The sequence below is a fragment of the Cherax quadricarinatus genome, chromosome 32 (assembly GCF_038502225.1).
Source record: "Cherax quadricarinatus isolate ZL_2023a chromosome 32, ASM3850222v1, whole genome shotgun sequence".
NCBI lineage: Eukaryota > Metazoa > Arthropoda > Malacostraca > Decapoda > Parastacidae > Cherax > Cherax quadricarinatus.
This window is the reverse complement of record NC_091323.1, coordinates 36,147,641-36,164,286: the sequence shown is the minus strand read 5'-3', so window position 1 is coordinate 36,164,286 and position 16,646 is coordinate 36,147,641. Positions and strand designations below refer to the sequence as shown.

The window sequence follows — 16,646 nt, the reverse complement described above, 5'->3', positions numbered from 1 at the left end:
AGATAGGGAGCCAAGGCCGGGTCACCACTACTTGGAAAAGACCCGGGCCGGGAGAATACCGGCGAATAAAAAAAAAATCAAGTTCTGTGTGGGTTCGACACCATGCCCAGTAGGTGCCTGAGGCAGAGCTTGCAGCTTACAAGACTGCCATTCCCATTAGCCCCCTTCGGGCGGGGATGGCAGACCAGAGAGGCCTAGCTTCTCCCTACGAGCCCCGTGAGGGCGGTGAATGTGGCTTGGCCTGGGGACAGTTGGTCCCAACGATGACGGGGTACTTGTACCTCCTCCCATGGTTAGTTTAATTAGTTTAATATCTTTATTATGCACCCCATAACCATCCTGTGGGCGGTAGTCAAAAGAATACAGTCACAGAAACCCAAGGCAAACGGAAACCAAGCCTGTGCACATACTATGCACTTGGTATCTGCTGGCATGGGAAATCTGGAAAAACAGATGGGACATGCAACTATGACCACCCTAGAAAATGTCATGCCCATATGACAACAGGAAAATGCAAACTCCCTTCCTGTAAGCTTTTTCACCCTGAAATGTGTACCTCTTCAGTACAGGAAAGACTGTGCTATAACTTAAATTGCCAGGCATACCATCTAAAGGGGACAAAAAGATACAAAACATCCAGGCCATGGGAAAACCTGGGTAGCCACAGCCACTCAAGAGGGAGAGGTTTTTTAGTGCCAGGAAGGAAAAAAAACTGGCAGGAAATGGCAGAAATCGTACACCAAATCCAGTCATTCCTGGAGTGGAACCACAGTCGATGGCCTCCACTCCAAACCAACAGATACAGATACTAATGCCGGAAAAAAAATCCCCCCCCAGTACCAACAATACCACCAGTCCGATAACATTCTTCTTTGCAAATATACAGGGTCTAAAGCCAGCAATAAACAACAAAATACCTTTCATCCGTGGACTGCTTGCAGAGGCAAAGGCAATGTTCGCGGCTTTCACTGAGACCCACATAAAGGATCACTTGGACAACGAAATATGGATCCCAGGTTACAACCTATACAGATGTGACAGAGTGAACAGGCAAAAGGGGGGGGTTGGCCTGTACATTGCAGAGTCACTTGTTTGCACAGAACTGCTTAATGCCTCAAATGACGTAGTGGAAGTTTTAGCAGTAAAGGTCGAGAACCAAAACCTAGTCATTGTGGTAGTCTACAAGCCTCCGGATGCAACATCCCAGCAATTCCAGGAACAGCTGTTAAAAATTGACCACTGTCTGGAAAATCTTCCAGCTCCTGCACCCAACATCTTGCTCCTGGGGGATTTCAACTTAAGGCACCTAAAATGGAGGAATATAGCAAATAATATTGTTGCAGTAATAACACCAGGAGGCAGCTCTGATGAAAACTCACACTCACACGAGCTTTTAAATCTCTGCACAAAATTCAATTTAAACCAGCAAATAATAGAGCCTACTAGACTGGAGAATACACTAGACCTCATCTTCACTAACAATGATGATCTGATAAGAAATGTCACCATATCAAAAACAATATACTCAGATCACAACATAATTGAGGTTCAGACATGTATGCGTGGAGCCTCAGACCGACAAAATGAGACTAGTCACGAGGGAGCATTCACCAAATTCAACTTCAATAACAAAAACATAAAGTGGGACCAAGTAAACCAAGTCCTAACCGATATAAGCTGGGAAGATATACTAAGCAACACAGACCCAAACTTATGCCTAGAACAGATTAACTCGGTGGCACTCGATGTATGCACAAGGCTTATTCCTCTAAGAAAAAGGAGGAGTAGATGTAAAATAGAAAGAGACAGGCGCTCCCTTTACAGGCGACGGAAAAGAATAACAGAGCGGCTAAAAGAGGTCAATATATCAGAAATGCGCAGGGAGACACTGGTCAGAGAAATAGCAAGCATCGAACTTAAGCTAAAAGAATCCTTTAGGAGTCAGGAATCGCGGGAAGAACTAAAAGCCATAAATGAAATCGAAAGAAACCCAAAGTATTTCTTCTCCTATGCCAAATCAAAATCGAGAACAACGTCCAGTATTGGGCCCCTACTTAAACAAGATGGGTCCTACACAGATGACAGCAAGGAAATGAGTGAGCTACTCAAGTCCCAATATGACTCAGTTTTTAGCAAGCCGCTAACCAGACTGAGAGTCGAAGATCAAAATGAATTTTTTATGAGAGAGCCACAAAATTTGATTAACACAAGCCTATCCGATGTTATCCTGACGCCAAATGACTTCGAACAGGCGATAAATGACATGCCCATGCACTCTGCCCCAGGGCCAGACTCATGGAACTCTGTGTTCATCAAGAACTGCAAGAAGCCCCTATCACGAGCCTTTTCCATCCTATGGAGAGGGAGCATGGACACGGGGGTCGTCCCTCAGTTACTAAAAACAACAGACATAGCCCCACTCCACAAAGGGGGCAGTAAAGCAACAGCAAAGAACTACAGACCAATAGCACTAACATCCCATATCATAAAAATCTTTGAAAGGGTCCTAAGAAGCAAGATCACCACCCATCTAGAAACCCATCAGTTACACAACCCAGGGCAACATGGGTTTAGAACAGGTCGCTCCTGTCTGTCTCAACTACTGGATCACTACGACAAGGTCCTAAATGCACTAGAAGACAAAAAGAATGCAGATGTAATATATACAGACTTTGCAAAAGCCTTCGACAAGTGTGACCATGGCGTAATAGCGCACAAAATGCGCGCTAAAGGAATAACAGGAAAAGTTGGTCGATGGATCTATAATTTCCTCACTAACAGAACACAGAGAGTAGTCGTCAACAGAGTAAAGTCCGAGGCAGCTACGGTGAAAAGCTCTGTTCCACAAGGCACAGTACTAGCTCCCATCTTGTTCCTCATCCTCATATCCGACATAGACAAGGATGTCAGCCACAGCACCGTGTCTTCCTTTGCAGATGACACCCGAATCTGCATGACAGTGTCTTCCATTGCAGACACTGCAAGGCTCCAGGCGGACATCAACCAAATCTTTCAGTGGGCTGCAGAAAACAATATGAAGTTCAACGATGAGAAATTTCAATTACTCAGATATGGTAAACATGAGGAAATTAAATCTTCATCAGAGTACAAAACAAATTCTGGCCACAAAATAGAGCGAAACACCAACGTCAAAGACCTGGGAGTGATTATGTCGGAGGATCTCACCTTCAAGGACCATAACATTGTATCAATCGCATCTGCTAGAAAAATGACAGGATGGATAATGAGAACCTTCAAAACTAGGGAGGCCAAGCCCATGATGACACTCTTCAGGTCACTTGTTCTATCTAGGCTGGAATATTGCTGCACTCTAACAGCACCTTTCAAGGCAGGTGAAATTGCCGACCTAGAAAATGTACAGAGAACTTTCACGGCGCGCATAACGGAGATAAAACACCTCAATTACTGGGAGCGCTTGAGGTTTCTAAACCTGTATTCCCTGGAACGCAGGAGGGAGAGATACATGATTATATACACCTGGAAAATCCTAGAGGGACTAGTACCGAACTTGCACACGAAAATCACTCACTACGAAAGCAAAAGACTTGGCAGACGATGCACCATCCCCCCAATGAAAAGCAGGGGTGTCACTAGCACGTTAAGAGACCATACAATAAGTGTCAGGGGACCGAGACTGTTCAACTGCCTCCCAGCACACATAAGGGGGATTACCAACAGACCCCTGGCAGTCTTCAAGCTGGCACTGGACAAGCACCTAAAGGCAGTTCCTGATCAGCCGGGCTGTGGCTCGTACGTTGGTTTGCGTGCAGCCAGCAGCAACAGCCTGGTTGATCAGGCGCTGATCCACCAGGAGGCCTGGTCACAGACCGGGCCGCGGGGGCGTTGACCCCCGAAACTCTCTCCAGGTAAACTCCAGGTACATAATGGGTCCAGGGACTGGGAGACTTCGGTCTCAGACACTCCGTAGAGAGGGAGCCAAGGCCGGGCCACCACTTGGACACGGCCCGGGCCGGGAGAATACCGGCAAATCAACAAGTACGAAAACATCGTTTATTGTTTAAAAAAATAGAAAAATTTGTTTGATATAATGTTTAATAATGATATTTTTTAAACTGTATACTGCGCTGTATGACTCTTGTAGGTTTAGCGTTTCTTTTTGATTATAATAATAATTTAAAGTGTATGAAATAATGGCTCAGTGAGAAGTGAAAGGAAACTTGTGTAGAGGTCTAACTGGGATGCCTGTTACTTTATTTTCTCTTAATGTTTTTGTAAACAGTCTATCTCTACTGGGTACGCAACTGTTATCAGCATCCTTGTGGAAGAGTGCAGTCTCAGGGACACTATGTTGTTTATTCAATTTTGATTGTCTGTAAAGTGCCGTGTTAGCACTGAAGATCTCTGTTGACACTTGCTTCTCAGCCAAAAAAAAAAAAAAAAAAAAGACAGGGTAAGATATACTGACTTGGTGTCTCACATACAATGTTGTATGCAAAATAACTACAGTAAAAGAGTATTAAAGTTCTAAGCCCTTTCGTGATTTCTCACATTATTAAGGAATAGTGTATATCAACGGTCGGGCTTTGAAATAAGCTAAAGTTGAAGCTTAGTCTGTAAAAATTAATTACGCCAAAAAATGACAACTAAAAGATAAATTTCTGAAACCCTAAATATGTGAAGTATTGTTGTAAACACGGCACATAATTTTTTTTTTTGTTTTGAAACTGATGACATACATATTGTTGAAGACCTGAGACACCCATATATATTTAACTTCACTGTTTCAAAGATATAAGAAGTGATATAGTAGGTACACGGTGTAGTAGTCACAGGAGCTGTACAAAATATGACAGTGGCAGCAGTATGTCTTGCATAATATATCCTTTCTGTTGTACTTTTGCATAATTTGACTTCTTTCCTATTTATTTATTTATTTATGTATTGATTGACTTCACCTATAAGACAGGTGGCGGCGGTCACTGTGGACACAGGTGCCTAGCATGCCGGCCTGCGAGTACCTATGTCCTACTTATAAAGTAAGTCTTATATGACGTATTAAACACATTTATCCTATTCCACCTTATTCACTTTTCCAACCTGTAAACCTTTATATTACCAGTTAATTATTACTTGTTGAAGGGAACTCTCAGTTTCAGCACAAAATACCAGATTCATTTTCATATTAATTATGCCTTTTATCATGCATGGAGAGAATGAAACACAATTTGCATTATTAATATATTTAGGTACTGAATTGCTCTGGTACTTTTATCCAACACAAACAGTTGCAGTAGAACTGAAGACTTCCTACACTAACATAACATTCTACAGAATGAACCTACAACAGTAGTGCTACACAGGTGTGTTTTCCTGTAGTGTTTTATCTCCTAATTAGCTCTGCATATTATATTTTATTATCCTTTCAACACATTTTTAATGTGCATTAAAAATGTGTTGAGTAAGACCTGCCGAGCATGGGTCAGTAGGCCTATAGTTAGGCAAATAGATATTATACAACTAGCCTAACATTATCATTATTCCTACCAATACTACATCAGTGCGCCTACTGTTTTATGTATGTGTACAGGGCCCTGATTATGATGAGGTGGTGAAGTTGAAGGGAACGTTTCTGAACCCTGTCCTGGTGACCCACTTCTCTCAGCCTCTCCTTATACACGATGGACACATGCAATGGCTCTTTGATCACACTGGTAAAAGGTATCTCGATCTTTTTGGAGGAATCGTGACTGTCAGCGTCGGCCACTGTCACCCGTAAGTATGTAACTTTTAACTTAAATTGCTTATACCCGGAGTATAAACTTAATATCCGGTGTAGAACTTAATATCCGGGTTATTAACCCAATACACTAGTGTGATAATTTTTTAGATTTAGATATTAACTTTTAATACCTGGGTATTAATAACAAGGTATCACCTTAATACTGAAGTATTAACTTAATACCCAGATATTAACTTTACACCTGTTGCACTAATTTTTAACACCTGGGTTATTAACTATTAAAATAAATCCCCGAGCTTTAGGAAGTTATTATTATTACTATTATATGTTTTTTGAGTTGGTTTTCGAGGCATTTAATATCTACGAAACTGAGAGATTGGTCAGGTTAAAATCAAAGCTTGAAATACGCAAATAACTCACACAAGAGAGAGAGAGCCAAATTTGTGACGACGTTTCGAACCATTTTCGACCTTTCACAAGTCACATTTTGTGTCTTGTGGAAGGTTTAGAGGTTCTTCAAGGATTGAGAAACAGAGGTTCCCATCTTGTTTGTTAAACCCGTGTCATGTGAAAATAATTCTCAAACATAGCTAAGTTTGACCTTAAATTTCGTATAACTACTCATTTAGATTAGAAATATAACTCACTGAACGGACAGGATTCGAACGTATGGCAATCCAGTCCTGACTTAATTTTAGGTTTGGCTCATCATGGGTCCGAATCCTGCAATCACCTATATGTGGGTGCATGGGATGAGTCTCAGCTCCTGGCCCCTATTCGTTCCGTCAGATGTCTACTTTTCGCCTTATTACTATTTAATGAGTTAATAATATACTTATATTTTTCAGAAAGGTGTTAGCTGCAGCCACAGAACAGCTAAATAAACTCTGGCACACCACTAATATCTACCTGCACCCAAAGATTCACGAGTATGCTCAACGACTTGCTGAGAAACTTCCTGCAGACCTTAATGTGAGCTTTTGTTTTTATATGCAATATATATATTTTTATTTTTTATTAACACATCGGCCGATTCCCACCAAGGCAGGGTGGCCCGAAAAAGAAAAATTTTCATCATTCACTCATAAGAACATAAGAACGAAGGAACACTGCAGAAGGCCTACTGGCCCATGCGAGGCAGGTCCAAGTCCCTACCGGCTTAAGCCAATGCACCCAACCTAGTCAGGTCAGGTCACATTGACTCAAGGGAGGAACACGGCAACCGACCCGTTAGCACAAGCTATCAGGTCTAACTCACACCCACCCACATCTACTCATGTATTTATCCAACCTATTTTTAAAGCTACACAACGTTCTGGCCTCTATAACGGTACTTGGGAGTTTGTTCCACTCATCCACAACTCTATTACCAAACCAGTACTTTCCTATATCCCTCCTGAATCTGAATTTTTCCAACTTAAAACCATTGCTGCGAGTCCTGTCTAGGCTAGATATTATCAGCACACTATTTACATCCCCTTTATTTATTCCTGTCTTCCACTTATAAACCTCAATCATATCCCCCCTAATTCTACGTCTTTCTAGAGAGTGCAGTTTCAGGGCCCTTAGTCTATCCTCATAGGGAAGGTTTCTGATACATGGGATCATCTTTGTCATCCTCCTTTGTACATTTTCCAGAGAATTTATATCCATTCTGTAATACGGTGACCAAAACTGTGCAGCATAATCTAAATGAGGCCTAACCAAGGATGTATAGAGTTGAAGAACAACCTGAGGACTCCTATTATTTATGCTTCTTGATATGAAGCCAAGGATTCTATTAGCTTTATTGCGAACACTTATGCACTGTTGTCTTGGTTTCAGATTACTGCTAACCAGAACTCCTAAATCTTTTTCGCAATCCGTAATATTAAGATCTACATTATTTAGTTTATATGTGGCATGGTTATTGTCCTGTCCAACATTTAGAACTTTGCATTTGTCTATATTAAACTGCATCTGCCACTTCTCCGACCACTGCATCAGTCTATTCAAATCTTCCTGGAGTGCTCGAATGTCCTCGTCAGAATGAATTCGACGGCCTATTTTGGTGTCATCAGCAAACTTGCCGATGTCGCTCTTTATGCCCTCATCTATGTCGTTTATGTAGATTGTGAACAGCAGGGGGCCCAACACTGACCCCTGTGGAACACCGCTCGTGACGCTTCCCCACTCTGATTTCTCCCCATTTATGCAAACTCTCTGCTGCCTATTTGTCAACCATGCCTCTATCCAGGAAAAAATTTCTCCTCCTATTCCATGTGCTTTAATTTTCCTCAATAGTCTCTGATGTGGGACCCTGTCAAAAGCCTTACTGAAGTCCATATACACAATATCATATTCGTTACCATGATCTACCTCCTCAAATACCTTAGTGAAAAAAGTTAATAAATTCGTAAGGCAGGAACGTCCCTTTGTAAAACCATGCTGAGATTCGTTGATTAATTTATGCTTTTCAAGGTGGCTACGAACTGCCTCGGCAATTATTGATTCCATAAATTTTCCCACTATGGAGGTTAGGCTTATTGGTCTATAGTTCGAAGCTAAGGACCTGTCACCTGTTTTGAAAATAGGTATCACATTTGCCATTTTCCACTTATCTGGCACCATGCCAGTTTGTAGTGATATGTTGAAAAGATTAGCCAAAGGTGTGCTAAGCTCCTCTTTACATTCCTTTAGAACCCTTGCATACAGTTCATCAGGGCCTGGGGATTTGTTAGGTTTTAATTTATCTATTTGCCTAAGGACCATGTCACTTGTGACCCTAATAGTGCACAGTTTATTATCGTCCTGTTCTACATAATTTATCATTACTGGAATATCACTGGTATCCTCCTGTGTAAAAACTGAGAGGAAGTATGTGTTAAAAATTCTACACATTTCCTTATCACTGTCAGTGAGCTGACCCGAGGAACTTTTGAGTGGGCCTATCTTGTCCCTGATCTTACTTCTGTATACCTGAAAGAATCCTTTTGGGTTAGTCTTCGATTCTCTTGCAACTTTAACCTCATAATCTCTTTTTGCTTTTCTAATTCCCTTTTTTATTTCTCTCTTTAACTGAATATATCGATTTCTTAATTGCCCCTCTCCTCTTTTGATTTGCCTATATATGCCTCTCTTTTGACCAATCAGATATTTTAATCTATTGTTCATCCATTTAGGATCATTTTTGTTTGATCTGATTTCCCTATTTGGAACATAATTTGACTGAGCAGCTAGAACTATGCCCTGGAAAGGGTGCTTTACACTACAGTTTTTAAACTGCAACATTAACACCCCTCCTTCAGAGTGCAGGCACTGTACTTCCCATCTCCAGGACTCAAGTCCGGACTGCCGGTTTCCCTGAATCCCTTCATAAATGTTACTTTGCTCACACTCCAACAGCACGTCAAGTATTAAAAACCATTTGTCTCCATTCACTCCTATCAAATAAGCTCACGCATCCTTGCTGGAAGTCCAAGCCCCTTGCACACAAAACCTCCTTTATCCCCTCCCTCCAACCCTTCCTAGGCCGATCAGTACCCCGCCTTCCCTCCACTACAGATTTATACACTCTCGAAGTCATTCTGTTTTGTTCCATTCTATATGTCCGAACCACCTCAATAACCCTCCTCAGCCTTCTGGATAATAGTTTTGGTAATCCCACACCTTCTCCTAATTTCCAAACTACGAATTCTTTGCATTATATTCACACCACACATTGCCCTCAGACATGACATCTCCACTGCCTCCAGCCTTTTCCTCGTTGCAATATTCATCACCCATGATTCACACCCATACAAGAGTTTTGGTACAACTATACTCTCATACATTCCCCTCTTTGCTTCCACGGACAAAGTTCAAAGAGTGTCTCCACAGACTCCTAAGTGCACCACTCACTCTTTTTCCCTCATCAGTTCCGTGATTCACCTCATTTTTCATTGACCCATCTGCTGACACGTCCACTCCTAAATATCTGAATACATTCACCTCCTCCATACTCTCTCCCTCCAATCTGATATCCAATCTTTCGTCACCTAATCTTTTTATCCTCATAACCTTACTCTTTTCTATATTCACTTTTAATTTTCTTCTTTTACATACCCTACCAAATTCATCCACCAACCTCTGCAACTTCTCTTTAGAATCTCCCAAAAGCACCATGCCATCAGCAAAGAGCAACTGTGGCCCGGTGGCTAAAGCCCCCGCTTCACACACGGAGGGCCCGGGTTCGATTCCCGGCGGGTGGAAACATTTCGACACGTTTCCTTACATCTTTTGTCCTGTTCACCTAGCAGCAAATGGGTACCTGGGTGTTAGGGTACAGGCAGCCTGAATTTTTTTTTCCTTTGCTCGATTTCGTTGATTTTTTTTACCAGAGACTTTAGGCATATTGAGCCTCATGTGGTGAAAGTTGCATCAAGATCGTCCAATAAATAAAGTTATAAAAAATAAAAATGTGAAAAATTGGACATGGCAACACTTATAGCAACGCAAGTCAATATTGGCAATCTCGAAATCATTGTTGATAATCACAAATGATAAAGTAATGCCAAATTGACTATCTAATGGATATAAATAATGCAATAACATGTTTTATGGTAGCCAAAAAAAATATTATTATGTCTTTACTTCATTTAATTTTTTTTTTTTTGCACTTTACATCAATTTATGCAAAATTGAAGGGATTATTACCCAAGACAGCTCCATTACAAAGTCAAACAGGGTCCCCTGAGTAACTTTTGTAAGGACCTGCCTCGCATGGGCCAGTAGGCCTTCTACAGTGTTCCTCCATTCTTATGTTCTTATGACATTCCTCAGGTCACGTGCGTCACACCTCACTCTCCGCCTATATATATAATGTCTTTCTACCTCTGTATGTTAGAAGTGATCAAGGTCCCAGGACCGAAACGTTTTCTAATAAATATGTTATAGTGTTTGCTTACGTGTCTTTCTAAACCAACTTGTCGGTATTTATTACCAAGGTTTATACCAAAATTCAGAATGATCCCGGAGGATTCATAAATAATTCGGGGAACTGGAGCACAGATTTACCTCAGAAAAATACCAAATTCAAATGCACCTCAGAAAAATTTGAAAAAAAATCAACAAATACATTGAACATTACTATACAGTGGGTAAAAATACTCATAGTGCCTTTATACGTTTATTGAGAGTAGAACTGGTTATATAGACATTATTTCTGAAGTTCCATGAAGATCCCTTTATCCTGAAGTTCTCTGGTGGCCGGACAATCATAACAATCCATCCCAATCAATCTGAAAAGAAAGAAATGAATTCTCAAAATCCTATTCCCAGTGATTATGTACAGATACATGTAATTGCACCCATATATATTTATACACATACCAATATAAAAATATACCAAAAAAAAAAACACTAATAATTACGTACCTATGACTGGATGTAGGTGGACACATGATTATCTTATGTCCTCCAGGCAGCAGTGGAGGTAGTAGTTGTGGTAGTAGCAGCCGTGGTGGAGGTGGGCATATTTGCGGGGCTCCTATATTTTGTCTAACTTGTTTCTGAACATGAAATATCCAATAGTTCAGTAGCGGTGAACAAGGACAGGTGTTGAGAGGAGGGTGGTGGTACTAGCATCGTGGCGGCGTCACCACGTGGTGGTACTAGCATCGTTGTGGCGTCACCAACCACAGCAGCTGCTGTTCACTTTGCTTGTATAGACCTTATCATTGCTTCTATGTGCCTTTTCCTCTTGTGGCTAATGTTCTTGGCAAACTGTTTCTTCTTTGCAGGCATTGTGTACCAAAAATGTATACAATGAAAGGCAAAAAGTAACGTCCCAAGGGAGTCAGCTGTCAGACAAAGTGACACCCCCACTCTCTCTTCAGACTTCCAGTGTGAGCAGCTCCTTCTCACAGCTAACCTGATGGTTGCCAGTTACTATTTAGAAGATCTAGCTAAAAAATACACCAAAAAAAAGGAAAAAAAAAATACCTGTGATACTGTTTTATGAAGCGAGTCGCGCTGGAGCACGTGTTATTGTTAGGGTGAGCTGGGCCGCGTCATGCTGATGACGTAGTTGCCATTGTTATAATTACGATAGCTTTATATGTAATTATCGTACAGAGACGAGGCGCACACCAAAATGTTGCCAGATCTTTGCTCTATTTTTCGGTAAGATTAACTCATTTTTCATATTTTTTCGATTTTTTTTGGTGTATTTAGGCTCAGACTCGGCGGCCTGCGACCTTAGTCGACTGGTGTGGGTCGCATCCTGAGGGACAAGATTAAGGACCCCAATGGAAATAAGTTAGACAGTCCTCGATGACGCACTGACTTTCTTGGGTTATCCTGGGTGGCTAACCCTCCGGGGTTAAAAATCCGAACGAAATCTTATCTTATCATATCTTAACTCCCACTTTGTGTTTGATTCTTTATCTTTTAACTGCACACCTCTTGCCAAGATAAGAGATAAGATAAGATTTCGTTCGGATTTTTAACCCCGGAGGGTTAGCCACCCAGGATAACCCAAGAAAGTCAGTGCGTCATCGAGGACTGTCTAACTTATTTCCATTGGGGTCCTTAATCTTGTCCCCCAGGATGCGACCCACACCAGTCGACTAACACCCAGGTACCTATTTGCTGCTAGGTGAACAGGACAACAGGTGTAAGGAAACGTGTCGAAATTTTTCCACCCGCCGGGAATCGAACCCGGGCCCTCCGTGTGTGAAGTGGGAGCTTTAGCCACCAGGCATTCACTTCTCTTACAACCCCATCTATAAATATATTGAACAACCATGGTGACATCACACATCCTTGTCTACGGCCTACTTTTACTGGGAAATAATCTCCCTCTCTCCTACATACTCTAACCTGAGCCTCACTATCCTTGTAAAAACTCTTCACTGCTTTCAGTAACCTACCTCCTATACCATACACCTGCAACATCTGCCACATTGCCCTCCTATCCACCCTGTCATATGCCTTTTCTAAATCCCTTATATAAATACTGTTCACCAATATGTTTCACTAAACACCTGGTCCACACACCCCCTACCTTTCCTAAAGCCTCCTTGTTCATCTGCTATTCTACTCTCCGTCTTACTCTTAATTCTTTCAATAATAACTCTACCATACACTTTAGTCCCTGGACCCATTATGTACCTTTGTAATCTTTTGACTACCGCCCACAGGATGGGTATGGGGCGCATAATAAAAATATTAAACTAAACTGTGTGTGTGTGTGTGTGTGTGTGTGTGTGTGTGTGTGTGTGTGTGTGTGTGTGTGTGTGTGTGTGTGTGTGTGTGTGTGTGTGTGTGTGTGTGTCTGTGTATGTGTGTGTGTGTGTACTCACCTAATTGTACTCACCTAATTGTGGTTGCAGGGGTCGAGACTCGGCTCCTGGCCCCGCCTCTTCACTGATCGCTACTGGATCCTCTCTCTCTCTGCTTCCTGAGCTTTGTCATACCTCTTCTTAAAACTATGTATGGTTCCTGCCTCCACTACTTCACTTGCTAGGCTATTCCACTTGCTGACAACTCTATGACTGAAGAAATACTTCCTAACGTCCCTGTGACTCGTCTGAGTCTTCAGCTTCCAGTTGTGACCCCTTGTCCCTGTGTCCCCTCTCTGGAACATCCTATCTCTGTCCACCTTGTCTATTCCCCGCAGTATCTTGTATGTCGTTATCATGTCTCCCCTGACCCTTCTGTCCTCCAGTGTCGTCAGTCCGATTTCCCTTAACCTTTCCTCGTACGACATTCCCTTGAGCTCTGGGACTAGCCTTGTTGCAAACCTTTGTACTTTCTCTAACTTCTTGACGTGCTTGACCAGGTGTGGGTTCCAGACTGGTGCTGCATACTCCAGTATGGGGCTAACATACACAGTGTACAGTGTCTTGAACGATTCCTTATTAAGGTATCGGAACGCTATTCTCAGGTTTGCCAGGCGCCCGTATGCTGCAGCGGTTATTTGGTTGATGTGTGCCTCCGGTGATGTGCTCGGTGTTATGGTCACCCCAAGGTCTTTCTCCCTGAGTGAGGTCTGTAGTCTTTGTCCACCTAGCCTATACTCTGTCTGCGGTCTTCTTTGCCCCTCCCCAATCTTCATGACTTTGCATTTGGCTGGATTGAATTCGAGAAGCCAGTTACTGGACCACATGTCCAGCCTCTCCAGGTCTCTTTGCAGTCCTGCCTCATCCTCGTCCGATTTAATTCTTCTCATCAACTTCACGTCATCTGCGAACAGGGACACTTCAGAGTCTATTCCTTCCATCATGTCGTTCACATATATCAAAAATAGCACTGGTCCTAGAACTGACCCCTGTGGGACCCCGCTCGTAACAGGCTCCCACTGTGATACCTCTTCACGTACCATGACTCGTTGCTGCCTCCCTGTCAGGTATTCCCTTATCCATTGCAGTGCCCTTCCTTTTACGTGTGCCTGATCCTCCAGCTTCTGCACTAATCTCTTGTGGGGAACTGTGTCAAAGGCCTTCCTGCAGTCTAGGAAAACGCAATCTACCCAACCCTCTCTCTCGTGTCTTACTTCTGTTACCTTGTCATAAAACTCCAGGAGGTTTGTGATACAAGATTTGCCTTCCATGAACCCATGCTGGTTTTCATTTATAATCTTGTTCCTTTCCAGGTGTTCGACCACTCTCCTCCTGATAATCTTCTCCATGACTTTGCACACGATACATGTCAGAGACACAGGTCTGTAGTTTAGTGCCTCGTTTCTGTTTCCTTTCTTAAATATGGGGACTACATTAGCTGTCTTCCATTTCTCAGGTAGTTGCCCAGTTTCAAGGGATGTGTTGAAGATTGTGGTTAGAGGCACACACAGCATCTCTGCTCCTTCTCTAAGGACCCATGGGGAGATGTTGTCCGGTCCCATCGCCTTTGAGGTGTCAAGGTCACTTAAGAGCTTCTTCACCTCCTCAGTTGTTCGTATGTCATCCAACACTTGTTGGTATATTCCCTCTTGATGTTCCCTTCTGTTCTGTCTTCCCACAGCCCTTCCTGTCTCTACTGTAAAAACTTCCTTAAATCTCCTGTGCGTGTGTGTGTGTGTGTGTACTCACCTAGTTGTACTCACCTAGTTGAGGTTGCGGGGGTCGAGTCCTAGCTCCTGGCCCCGCCTCTTCACTGATCGCTACTAGGTCACTCTCCCTGTGTGTGTGTGTGTGTGTGTGTGTGTGTGTGTGTGTGTGTGTGAGTGTGAGTGTGTGTGTGTGTGTGTGTGTGTGTGTGTGTGTGTGTGTGTGTGTGTGTGTACTCACCTAGTTGTACTCACCTAGTTGAGGTTGCGGGGGTCGAGTCCGAGCTCATGGCCCCGCCTCTTCACTGATCGCTACTAGGTCACTCTCCCTGAGCCGTGAGCTTTATCATACCTCTGCTTAAAGCTATGTATGGATCCTGCCTCCACTACATCGCTTCCCAAACTATTCCACTTACTGACTACTCTGTGGCTGAAGAAATACTTCCTAACATCCCTGTGATTCATCTGTGTCTTCAGTTTCCAACTGTGTCCCCTTGTTACTGTGTCCAATCTCTGGAACATCCTGTCTTTGTCCACCTTGTCAATTCCTCTCAGTATTTTGTATGTCGTTATCATGTCCCCCCTATCTCTCCTGTCCTCCAGTGTCGTCAGGTTGATTTCCCTTAACCTCTCCTCGTAGGACATACCTCTTAGCTCTGGGACTAGTCTTGTTGCAAACCTTTGCACTTTCTCTAGTTTCTTCACGTGCTTGGCTAGGTGTGGGTTCCAAACTGGTGCCGCATACTCCAATATGGGCCTAACGTACACGGTGTACAGGGTCCTGAATGATTCCTTATTAAGATGTCGGAATGCTGTTCTGAGGTTTGCTAGGCGCCCATATGCTGCAGCAGTTATTTGGTTGATGTGCGCTTCAGGAGATGTGCCTGGTGTTATACTCACCCCAAGATCTTTTTCCTTGAGTGAGGTTTGTAGTCTCTGACCCCCTAGACTGTACTCCGTCTGCGGCCTTCTTTGCCCTTCCCCAATCTTCATGACTTTGCACTTGGTGGGATTGAACTCCAGGAGCCAATTGCTGGACCAGGTCTGCAGCCTGTCCAGATCCCTTTGTAGTTCTGCCTGGTCTTCGATCGAGTGAATTCTTCTCGTCAACTTCACGTCATCTGCAAACAGGGACACCTCAGAGTCTATTCCTTCCGTCATGTCGTTCACAAATACCAGAAACAGCACTGGTCCTAGGACTGACCCCTGCGGGACCCCGCTGGTCACAGGTGCCCCACTCTGACACCTCGCCACGTACCATGACTCGCTGCTGTCTTCCTGACAAGTATTCCCTGATCCATTGTAGTGCCTTCCCTGTTATCCCTGCTTGGTCCTCCAGTTTTTGCACCAATCTCTTGTGTGGAACTGTGTCAAACGCCTTCTTGCAGTCCAAGAAAATGCAATCCACCCACCCCTCTCTCTCTTGTCTTACTGCTGTCACCATGTCATAGAACTCCAGTAGGTTTGTGACACAGGATTTCCCGTCCCTGAAATCATGTTGGCTGCTGTTGATGAGATCGTTCCTTTCTAGGTGTTCCACCACTCTTCTCCTGATAATCTTCTCCATGATTTTGCATACTATACATGTCAGTGACACTGGTCTGTAGTTTAATGCTTCATGTGTGTGTGTGTGTGTGTGTGTGTGTGTGTGTGTGTGTGTTAGTTACCATTTTGTCCTAGGCCCATGTCGATTAGACACTAGGCCTGTAGTATATGCGTGTGTGTGTGTGTGTGTGTGTGTACTCACCTATTTGTACTCACCTATTTGTGGTTGCAGGGGTCGAGTCCTAGCTCCTGGCCCCGCCTCTTCACCGGTTGCTACTAGGCCCTCTCTCTCCCCGCTCCATGAGCTTTATCAAACCTCGTCTTAAAACTGTGTATGGTTCCTGCCTCCACTACGTCATTTTCTAGGCTATT

At 43.2% G+C, this 16,646-nt stretch overlaps 1 protein-coding gene across 4 annotated transcripts in view; it reads left to right on the top strand.

Moving 5' to 3' along the window:
- LOC128690106 (alanine--glyoxylate aminotransferase 2, mitochondrial) overlaps window positions 1–16,646 on the top strand; it is a 47,535-nt gene that overhangs the window by 7,350 nt on the left and 23,539 nt on the right. For 3 of the 4 annotated variants that reach the window (XM_070090706.1, XM_070090703.1, XM_070090705.1), the window contains exons 2-4: window positions 4,945–5,018; window positions 5,570–5,754; window positions 6,571–6,694. In XM_070090706.1, the coding sequence (XP_069946807.1) occupies window positions 4,945–5,018; window positions 5,570–5,754; window positions 6,571–6,694 (383 nt within the window). Of the gene's footprint in view, window positions 1–3,892; window positions 4,018–4,944; window positions 5,019–5,569; window positions 5,755–6,570; window positions 6,695–16,646 lie in introns of those variants that run through there. The other variant, XM_070090704.1, reaches the window with a different exon arrangement.